The sequence below is a fragment of the Nymphaea colorata genome, chromosome 3 (genome assembly GCF_008831285.2).
Source record: "Nymphaea colorata isolate Beijing-Zhang1983 chromosome 3, ASM883128v2, whole genome shotgun sequence".
NCBI classification, from domain to species: domain Eukaryota; kingdom Viridiplantae; phylum Streptophyta; class Magnoliopsida; order Nymphaeales; family Nymphaeaceae; genus Nymphaea; species Nymphaea colorata.
The window spans coordinates 12,154,233-12,165,315 of record NC_045140.1 but is presented as its reverse complement, the minus strand read 5'-3'; the positions used below and the strand labels follow the sequence as shown (position 1 = coordinate 12,165,315).

The 11,083-nt window shown below is 39.8% G+C and overlaps 1 protein-coding gene across 1 annotated transcript; it reads left to right on the top strand.

The window, feature by feature from the left end:
• The first annotated feature begins 3,074 nt into the window (after positions 1-3,074).
• LOC116250959 (cytochrome b561 and DOMON domain-containing protein At5g47530-like) lies at positions 3,075-3,910 on the top strand. The gene has a single exon (XM_031624972.2). The coding sequence runs from the start codon at positions 3,152-3,154 to the stop codon at positions 3,890-3,892; it is 741 nt and encodes a 246-aa protein (XP_031480832.1). The 5' UTR covers positions 3,075-3,151; the 3' UTR covers positions 3,893-3,910.
• Positions 3,911-11,083: the final 7,173 nt, after the last annotated feature.

Below are 11,083 nucleotides of genomic sequence, written 5' to 3'. Positions count from 1 at the left end.
GAAACACAAGCAAAGAAAAGTCATATTTGAATCTGAAATCTGTTTTTCACAATCTGAATCAAAATTTTACATTTATATACAAATCTATATCTAAATTTTAAACTGAATTAGGCTGATTTTCAAATTGTAAGAACATTGGATATAAGATATTTATTTAAAACTAAATCTGATATGAATTCATATCCAATTGACATCCATATAACTAATTTGGTAGACGAATGACAATGATGTTTGGGCGAGAGTTATTGTGAAATATACGAGGCACAATCAATCGGCAGGATGTCGATCCGCCAACGGCCTGCCAGCACCCGCTCCTGACACGGTGCCCCTGCCGGTCACATGTCAGGTGTGTGCGCATGGACTGTCGACTTGATGCCTTCTGGATCCAGCTGACGGATTTAATGTGCTTGGTGAAACTTAGTGACCATAATAGAAAAAGCCTAAGTTGGGTAAAGTTAAGGCTTGTTCATGTTCAGCGTCATGATTGAACTGTAAAAAAACAAGTGTAGTCAAAATTGCAGATGCACTTTACTAACTCAGCAGCTGACGGGTTACCTTGTGGAAATTTACCGAAACTCGGTCACATTCACTACTAAGGTTGCAAGTAGGTAGGCACCATATCTGATCTATATCATATTTTGGAAAAGATTTCACCAACCATGGATGACCTTCCATTTAAAGCACACATCCACCAGCCGTTATCTATCATAAATAACCATCAATGCCAATCCTGTTGTGCCACATGCATGCATATATGACAAATTTATAATCAGGTTCATAGATTGGATTAAGATTTCTTTAGCAAGTCTGACCAAACAAGGTGGAGATAAACAAGCCCTTTCACATCTTTATCAAAAAATGCCATGGTGGGGATGGAACTACAAGTGATGGGAAATGGTTTCGATCCTTGACTGGGACATTAACATAAGATGTGAGGCCGAAATCAAATTCTATTGAAAGCGTGGCTAGTAAGCACCAAAACACACTTGGGAAGATCATTGAATTCCCTAAAGAGACACGGGTCACTACCCCATGAATTTGAGTGGACTTTGTTCTTAACTACATATTTACTACCCCATTTCTGACTTCGCCCTTGGCTCGAGCCAAGCTCGATCGAGTTGAACTTCTTGGCATTCAGGCTGATCAGTTGGATCGAGCTTGCCTACCGCAGTTTGAACTCGACCGACCCGTAAACAAACCCTACCTACTGTGAAAGAGGTTTTTTTAAAGAAAAAAAAAAAAAAAGAACTAAAAACTTCTAAACCGATCGAACATGAAATTTACCACGGATATCAGTCTCTAAACGAAGTGGGCATGGAAAGAACCCCTGATTGGGGGTTTCCGCCCGCCGATCACAAGCTGTTAAGCGTGAGTGCGTGAATCGGAGTTCACTGCTTGTGAACAAGGTTCTCTTAAATCCAACTATAAATTGAAGGTTTCAGAATAGCTCTGTGAAGCTCATGCCCCATGAAAACCCCACATATCTCTGCTACTTGCTCGAACTCAAGTCGAGCTGGTGCTTACCTAGCTTGAACTTGGGTCAGCTCGAGCTGGAGTCTAATTTGTTTATTTAAGTGAGTCTATTTCTTAATTAAAAATAAACTAATTTATTAAACAAGTCGAGCTAGAGTAGAATTTAATCAAGCGAGTTTGAGTTGGCTCTCATTTACCGCCCCTTTCAACAAGCTTTTCTCACAGCAATCCTTGTTGTCGTTCATAATCCTAGGCAGTGCGACGGCCTTCCCATTGTAGTGGTGATTTGTACATATATATTAGCCAAAAAGTATATTGTATCATAACACTTTAATTTTTTACGTATTTTAAAATAAAAAACAACAAAAATATAGGCCGATTCATAGCCTTACGCGATAACCCTAGTAAGCAAATCCATATAAGGCTTATTACGATATGGAAGATGCTACTCAATGATACTCTAGCTAAAGCAAGTTTCGGATTTTTGGCCCCAGTTTTAGCTAGCCAAATTAAATAAATATGAGACTTAATAGCGACGAGTATTTCTTGTAATATTTTATAATGAACTTACCCACCACAAAAATCTTGAGACAAATAGTTTTCACTGATTAATTGGTAAGCCGTCTTCTATTAATAAAAGTGACATTGGCCTTCAAAACAAAACAATATGAAAATGGGAGTGTGCGTGGGGTTGGGAACGTGACCGACTTTCAAATACCTGGCCCAGCAGTAAAAAGAAAAAAAAGGCCTCGAACCGGGCCCGACAACATCTCGTGCTAGGTCAAACTTGGGACTTTGGCAATATATATATATATATATATATATATATATATATTATTTACATATTTACAATATTTTTTAAATTAAAATTGAGTTGAGTTAGACCGAGCTCAAGGCTGGACGCCCCATGGTTGACGCAACAGTTGAAAGGAGATTGTTCGAGGCATTAATGGCGCAAGGTGCATGGGATGCGACGCATGCAGGCAGGCCGGCGTTCCAAGACTGCTGGCTTTCCCGATGCCGTGGATTGCGTGACATTAGCCATAAAATAGGAAAGTTATCAAAACTAATCGTCAACGCAGCTGTTCCCACCACCCACGAGAACATAACGCAGCGTCTCTATTCACACCTAAAAAGAATCAGGAAAAAGGTTCAAAATGTCAATAAATCTGCTGATGCAGAGGGAAACGTCATACTGTAGTAAATGTCATTGATGCACAGTGCAAGAAGAAGGGAGGCCGCCCTGGCGGTGAGACACCTTTTAAAAGGTGAGCATATTGATCCACCTCACCTTGTAAAAAAGGTGAATATATTGATCAACGGGTATGATGGCTGTGTCAAGTTCCTTTCCCACTCACATTTGTCTCATGAAATTCGGTCGAAATGTGTGAAATAAACGATCATAATGGGAGCTTTCTCATGAACTGATTATTTACACGAACCTGGTTATACCAGCAATAAAAAACCATGGGAACGCTCCGGTTTGGTGGACGTCCTTCTCCATCCCTCCACCACACGAAAGATGAACGTTACCATCGGAAAGGAAGGGGGAGACCAGCCAAGTCCCACTTGACCATGAGTCATGATTCCCCCCCCGCTTATAAAATCCCCTTCCTCCCAACAAACAAATGCAACAGAAGTCTCCCTCTTCCAATAGAGAAGCTGCCCATCATCGATAATGGCTCACTCGACCGCCTATCGGTCGCTCCTCCTTCTCTGCGCTGTGGCTTGCCTCATTTGCGCCTCCTCTGGACAGACCTGCAAGTCGCAGAATTTCACCAGCAACTTCTTTCAGACCTGCCAAGACCTCCCCGTCCTCGACGCCTTCCTCCACTGGACCTACTCCCCTTCCAATAGTACCCTCGACATCGCCTACTGGGCAACCCCTGGTTCCGCCGGCGGCTGGGTCGCCTGGGCCATCAATCCCACCGCCACGGGCATGGTCGGCTCGCAGGCCATCGTAGGCTACGTCGTCTCCGGCAAGGTCAACGTCATAACCACCAACCTCAGCAGCTACAAACCCTCCATGCAGAACGAGAGCCTGAGCTTCCCCGTCTCCAACCTCGCCGGCCAGTCCTCCGGCAAAGACATCATCCTGTTTGCGACCTTGACCCTGCCGACCAAAAATTCCACAGTGAATTTGGTGTGGCAGACCGGTCCCATGTCGGGAGGAGTTCCCTCCAAGCATCCTTTCGACGAAGCCAACCTTAAGTCAATGAAGACCCTGGATCTCCTCTCCGGGCAGAACACGACCACTAGCGGCGGCGATCAGAACACGACCACTAGCGGCGGCGGTCAGAACACCACCACTAGCGGTGGCGTTTCGAAGATCCGGAGAAAAAATTTAACCTTTTTGGCAAACAGCTTTCTGTTTGATTTGATTGTTTTGCTTTCGGTGTTGGCATTTTACATAATATAACGATAAGCCTTTGGCTGAGTTCGATCTTCTGGAAAAAAAAAGAGGGGAAAAAAAATCCTTGCGGCGGCTTTTTTTGAAAGCTTACATTAGAAGCAGATGTAAGATAGATGTTGGAGCAGCTAAATATACGCCTGCCAAGATTCCCTCATCTTCCCACATCGGGTGTAATTAAGTTTCCAAGAAATAGTTTCTCTGCGACTGTAAAAACTGATGAATCGGTAAAACTTTAAAACAGCATTTTCCTTCCAACCGATCCTTTTTTCTTCTCGTTCCCGTTTGAGAAGGAAAGAGAAAAAAAAAAACACTTATAACAACACATTTTACAGAAGTTTTCTTATACTTAACCCGCACCTCATTATATAACTAGACTACCAATTCTTGGCTTCCTGCTTGCACGGACTCATATCCTTTCTTAATATTCTATCGAATTCTAATGTTCCTTCCCAATCTGAAATTGTGGTGCCAGCTCCACGAGACGACAGCCTCATCAAGAGAGGAACATTGAGTGGTCAATGTTGAGGGAGCCCTCCCTCGGTTCTATCATCATATAAAACTTTCAAAAAATTTTCATTCGGCCCTAGTGAAAATTTTGGAAATTGTACAACGCCCCTTTCTTTTAAGGAAAAAATCCTAGCTCTGCTCTACTTGAGCAATGTTATGATTACGCTTAGACTCTCTCTCTCTCTCTCATAGAAGAAGAAAAAAAAAGATCAAAATGTTTTTAATTGAATGACCTTTAGTACATATTACAATGAACGCCTCGTGCTTTTACTTAAACACCATACGCTTCGGTACATTACTCCTACAAACACGAGCTTTCTTGCCTTATGGAGTGATCAAGGGACGAGTTCCACCTTGGTAGAGAAATGATCAGACGTATTTATGGTGAGACAGCTACACTGGCGAAGAAGAGGAAGACAATAAAGCCATAAAAAAAAGGCATCTGTGGGATTTGGAAATTATCTAGCCATCTACGTCTTGATTTAGACAGCACGACAAGTAGTAGTCTTCAACAAGAAAAAATAGTATTACAAGAAGACATTAGGACACAGCCCAGTCCAGTAGCTCTGGCCCGCAAACGGCCTTAGCCAACAAGTCACATTCAATCCAGACTGTCAATGGGATTGAACGGTGCCTGCAAGCCTCCTTATAAGGACCAAATCATTAAAGTGTCAGAAAATTATTTTTCAAATGATTTACTCTTGAAAAATGAAAAATACCAAAGAGTAAAAAAGGGGAACTACCACTTTTGAAAGAAATACATCATTCTTAATATAGGATCGACTTACACCACCCAAACTGAAAAGACTCCCTTTTTGAGTTCGAAATTGATACTGATGCTACGCAGAGAGATCAACTGATAGGGTTCCATTGGGGGTCGGGTTTTAGTTTTTTTGTCCTCAATGGAAGGCTTGTGATGAGTTGAAATTGATACTGATGCTAGGTATAGGTAGAGAGATCAACTGATAGGGTTTCATTGGGGATCGGGTTTTAGTTTTTTTGTCCTCAATGAAGGCTTGTGACCTTGGGAAGGGTGATGGACAGTAGGAGTTCAAGATCTGTCATTGAGAGAGGTGATAATAGTGTGATATTAGTTTTAAGCTAAAAACCTTCACAACAGAAGTCATAAATTTTTTATGAGAGAAACCAAATTAAAGTTTCTAAATGTATGTTGAGTAAAGACCAAAATAACATTTTTTAACATTTTTATGTAGAACAAATAAATTTTTTTAAAATTTACATGTAAATTCTTTTAATTTTTTTGTTGAGGTGGGGACAAGGCCCATGCGGGCTACCTTGCCATAAATTTTTCATGAGGGGGACCAAATTAAAGTTTCTAAATTTTAAGTAAGACCAAAATATTATTTTTTAAAATTTTTATGTAGAACAAATGAATTTTTTTAAAATTTACATGTAAATTTTTTCAACTTTTTTTTTGAGGTGTGGACAAGGCCCATGCGAGCCTACATTGCCATAAACTTTTCATGAGGGGGACCACATTAAAGTTTCTAAATTTTGAATAAGACCAAAAATATATAGAACAAGTAAATTTTTTTAAAATTTACATGTAAATTCTTTTAAAATTTTTTATGAGGTAGGGACAAGCTCATATGGCCCCGCCTTGGCTCTGCCCCTGCCACTACAACCATCGTGGGCGTGGGAGGGAAATGGTGGAAGAGAAGGGTGACTATCCAAAAGTGCATGCTAAATTAAGAGGAGAATGTCGATCTAGTGGCCAGGTGTGTACTCTCTCTACTTCCTCTGTTGGAAAGGGGATTTTTTTTATCGAGACTTCCAACAAAGCCAACAATAATTGCACTACGGAACTAAGAAGATGGGGAATTGGTGGGGCGGTTGCTGATAACAAAAGTGCTGGTTTTGGGGCATGCCTTTAGAGATAGAGGTTGATAACAAAGTCTGAATTTTGGGCAAAACTCCTTGACATGCCTGCCCAGCTATGGAAGCATAACATTTTCGATTAATTACTAATCTGATAGGGTTTACTTTTATTAAAGCTGATATATACACGAAAGACATTGTTAGTATGGTCTTCTCTTGGGTTTTGTCTAGTTCTAGAAGTGAAACTATTTTTTACTGACTCCAGATTATAAAGTGGAATATGAGACAAAAATTAGATACCACATGAAATGTGCTTCTACGAATCACTATATTTCTTGCCTATGGAGGTGAAGGCTAATGAGAAGTCCAGAAACAATCTCCCCAATGGCCATGATTGGCAAGCAGTTAAAATGCCAAAGATGCCGTTGTGTACTAATCGGTTTCAAACTCTGGATCGGTGGCATGGGAAACACAAAACTGATAATCAAGAAACCATTGTTGTGGATAATCCTTATGGCAAAAAAGATGAGGCTAATTTGATGAAATCATCTAAGCCAGAATGGAGTCAGAACAAGGTAAAACTCTTTCGAGGGGACAAAAGAAGACACAACAACGATGGGGAATGAGCTGGAGACGGACCAGCTAAATCACAACCCAGCATAGGCCATGCAAGGGGGAATGAAGTGCTCAACTCTTCAAGGTGGCATGGTGGTGGACAACGACCTGGCAATGGTAGGTAACTCGGAAGAAAGGAAAAAAATGAAAAACACCAATCAAGCGAAGAAGAGAGCACTCAAAAGAAAGAGGGCAGAAGTTGAAAAAGATGTCTGCAAGTGCTCCCCCCCGCCAAAGAGGCTCTATTAGAGATGGAATGAAATATCTTGCCTCAAGCGATGGATGGTAGTCAAGGAGTGGTCGATACTAATCTTGAACTGAAACAGGTAGGCCCAAATGGAACAACTACTGCTCAAGCAGACATGAAGGTTACTCATGCGTTGTTCCAATAAATAAGAATGCAACAACACAGAGAAAGAAAATATCTCTATGTTGCCGTATGAGCAAAGTGAGCATCTGTCTTTGGGGGCTGGCGGGGGTTGTGGGAGGGGGGGGGGGGGTGGAGGTTGTGGGTGGAGGTGTTGAACCCTCACCTGCAACCATGAAAGTCATCTTGTTGAATGCTTACAGTTTAACAGGCAAGATACCAAATCACTAGTAAGTGGGCAAAAGCTTAGATTTTATGGAGTTTTGAGACAATATGGTGGAATGTTAATTTCATCCATATTGGATTTTTCTTCATGTGACTGATAAATCATTTAAAAGGTTTTCAAAATTTGTTGGCGTCTACTTGGATTCTGATTTTATGATCAGGCACCACTTGTTTAGTAAATTGAGCTCAAACATGAACTGGTTGAGCTGCCCCATGATATGTATGGGTGACTTCAACTTCATGAGGGGTCTTGAGAAGATGGGAAGGCAGCCAGCATTATGCTCTTGCATTCCATTTGCTAATTTCATTAATCACAATGACTTTGTTCAAATTTTTAACTTTAATTGGAGATATACGTGGACTGACAATAGGAGGGATGAAGGGAAAATAATATGCAAATTGGATAGATGTTTTGTTTTGTCTCAATGGGTAGATGGTAGATACTAGTTGTTTAGATTGAAAGTGCTACCTCATATGACATCAGGTCATAATCCCGTAGTACTTAAACATAATCCCATAGCGCTTAAAATCTCAAGCAATCATAACTATACAATGGAAAACTAGTATTTAGATATTCTAATTATTGAGATTCTATGAAAGGTTGCAGGGAAATCATTGAAGAGGGTTGAAGTAGCTGCCCTATGATTAACATCATCTCTAAGTTGAAGGCAATTAGGGAAGGGCATCAGTGGTGGACCAATATGGGTCTTGTGACCTCCCTAAAAGGATTGGTTAACTGAAGAGTCAAATAGTGGAAGCCCAAAGGAGGGAGAAGTTGAAGACTAAGATGCCCTAGACAGAGAATCCAACCACCTAAAGAAGACCATCCATCTTCTTAAGTTGGAAGAAAGAAAAATGACATAAAAAATCTAGAATATCTTGGTTGTAGGATGGTGTTGTTATTATATTATCATCAAAGGGAAGCAAATGAGATATCACATTCAGACAGTTCACTCTGAAGAAAGGTTCACCAATCACATGGAAGAGGTTTTTGATGTCAACACTTTATGCTTTAAGGATATACTTACCATTGTCCTTGCCATTGGATCCTTACCTAAGAAGATTGGAGAAGGGCTAACTGTGTCTCAAATAAAAAACAAATGCTCTTGAAGGAAGTGAGATGAAGAAATCTTGTGATTAGTGATGCATGTTGATAAGGATACAACTATAAGGTCAGATGGTTGAAATAATCTGCAGCTTTTTCAGCCTTATTGGAGCATTGTTAGGGACAATCTGAGGCATATAATTAATAATCTACTCATACTGATCAACAAGTTGTCTATTAATAGCATCTGGTCCTCATCTCAAAGGAGGATGAAGAAAAAGATACGTATAAATTTCGCCTAATATCCCTTTGTAATAGTATTTTAAAAATTTTACTCATATTATGTGTAAAGAGAATTGACTGATTCTCAGTCACATCCCTTCCTATATCCAGCATTCAAAACAACATTCAATTGAGTCAAGAAATGGTGCACATAAGCCAAACGTGAATGCATGATGATTGAAGTAAGGCTTATGACAGAGTTAGTTTTTTTTTTTTTTGAAAAATCTTCTCTAAAGCTTCTCCACTTTTATAAAATGTGGATAGTATGAATTGAAAGTGGTATCCATAGTTTGTTTTGCTCTAATAATTAATGGCAATGAAAGATAGTGGTTCAACCCCAAGAGGGGCATAAACAAGAAGATCCACTATAAGCTGCGATGATATGTAGCCTTTTACACCACCATCAGCTACATTGTAACTTTGGCAATGTAGACCTACATGTGATAAACACAATGGCATTGTCTAATGCCTACGCAAATCAATAATCTTCCTACTATTCCAACCATTGCAAAAAAAAGATGGTAAAAAACCTCTTTTTTGATTTTCACCATGTATGCTCTCGAAAATGTTTGTCTCTGTGTCCAATCATTTCTTCAAAGCATGACCTCTTGGACAACCTATGAAACAAACCCATCATGATCTGCACAAGGAAGCATCATAGCTTTTTGTTTGCATTCCCAAAAATATTTAGTTTTTGGAGCGATATAGAAAAATGAGGTTTTATTTTAAATGAGAGAGAAATAGACTCATCCCTCAGTATGAGGATTGACCATTTCCGGCGCCTTTACTGGGAGAAACCAATCCAAGGGCTATATTTAATCGATGCATTTTGTTTTGGCTTAAACATCTTTTCATTCTAAATGTGGTGTAATGTTTGAGAAAATATTGAAAATTTAATGCTTCAAATTTTTGAAAAAGTTTTTGAAGAGTCGTTTGAAAGTATAAAACATTTTGGTTTAAAAAATTTTGAATTGAAAAATCTTTACAAAGATCATTTAGAGACCTTTTGAAGATCACATTTCGAAGTCACTTTAGTGTTCTCTTAAGAATTTAAGTAGCATTGAAATTTTACTCTAAGTCGGTTACTACCCAGTTTGAGATGGCTACTGTTGATCTGGAGCTGCACTTTTATTTGCAACGCCTGGACAACAGGTCTCTTCAATGGCTGGATAGCAGGTCTTGACATAATTAGCATCAACGATTGGATATTCAGTCTTAACACGCCCCTTCAATTTGAGCATGTAATCAACTACGTTCAAATTATTTGTAAATTGATGATGCAGAGTGACATTCAATGGTTTTGTTAAACCGTTAGCAATTTGTTCATTTGATCGTAGGAATTGAACTTTGATATGGCCTTTGTTGACATGATCTCGAACGAAGTGACATTTGCTCAAGGAATATCACGCATCTTCTGGTCGACTTCTGGTCATCTAAACAACCTCTTCAATCGGCATCAACATATGCATGAAGAGTGAGTGGATATGTGGTTGATTTGGAACACAAACCATAGTAGAGAGTACCTTGAACATATCGTAGGATTCTTTTGACTGCTTTCCAATGATCAATGGTTGGCAGATGCATGTATTGGCATACTTTGTTGACTGAAAATGAAAGATCCGGTCTGGTGATGTAGGCATATTGAAGTGCACTGATAATACTTCGGTAGAATGTATCGTTGTCATATGAGATTCCATCCTTGTGCAGCTTATGGGTGGTGTTCATAGGTGTAGTCGATGCCTTGGCCTTTTCCATGTGGGTTTGTTTAAGAATATTGAGTAGATAATTCCTTTGATCGAGATAAATATAATCAATTTGATAGAGAACCTCAATGCCTAAGAAATATGACAGCCGACCCATATCTTTGATGGAAAAGTGTTGTTTGAGCTCTTGAATTACCCTTTATGTGACCTCGTAGATGGTCCAGTTACCAATATGTCATCAACGTAGACAAGAACGAAGACTTGGCAGTCTTGAGAAATGAATAGAGAAAGATCCGAGTTGAAAACATGAAATCCCAGATCTTGGAGAAAGTTACTGAGGCACATGTATCAGGCATGTGGTGCTTGTTTTAGGCCATATAGGGCCTTTATAAGATGACCCACTTGATTTGGTCTCTTCGGGTCTTCATAGCCTTGAGGCTACAACATATAAACCTCCTCTATGAGAATGCCATTCAAGAAGGCATTATCAAAGTTGAGCTGGCGAATGTCCCATTTGGATTGTGCTGCCAAGGAGAGAAGCATGCATAAAGAGGGTTTAATGACGGGACTAAATGTCTCATTGAAATCAACACCAGCTTCTTGAAGATAACCTT

Excerpts from the sequence above, each read along its gene's own strand:
- LOC116250959 (XM_031624972.2), top strand. The coding sequence starts at position 3,152 with ATGGCTCACTCGACCGCCTATCGGTCGCTCCTCCTTCTCTGCGCTGTG.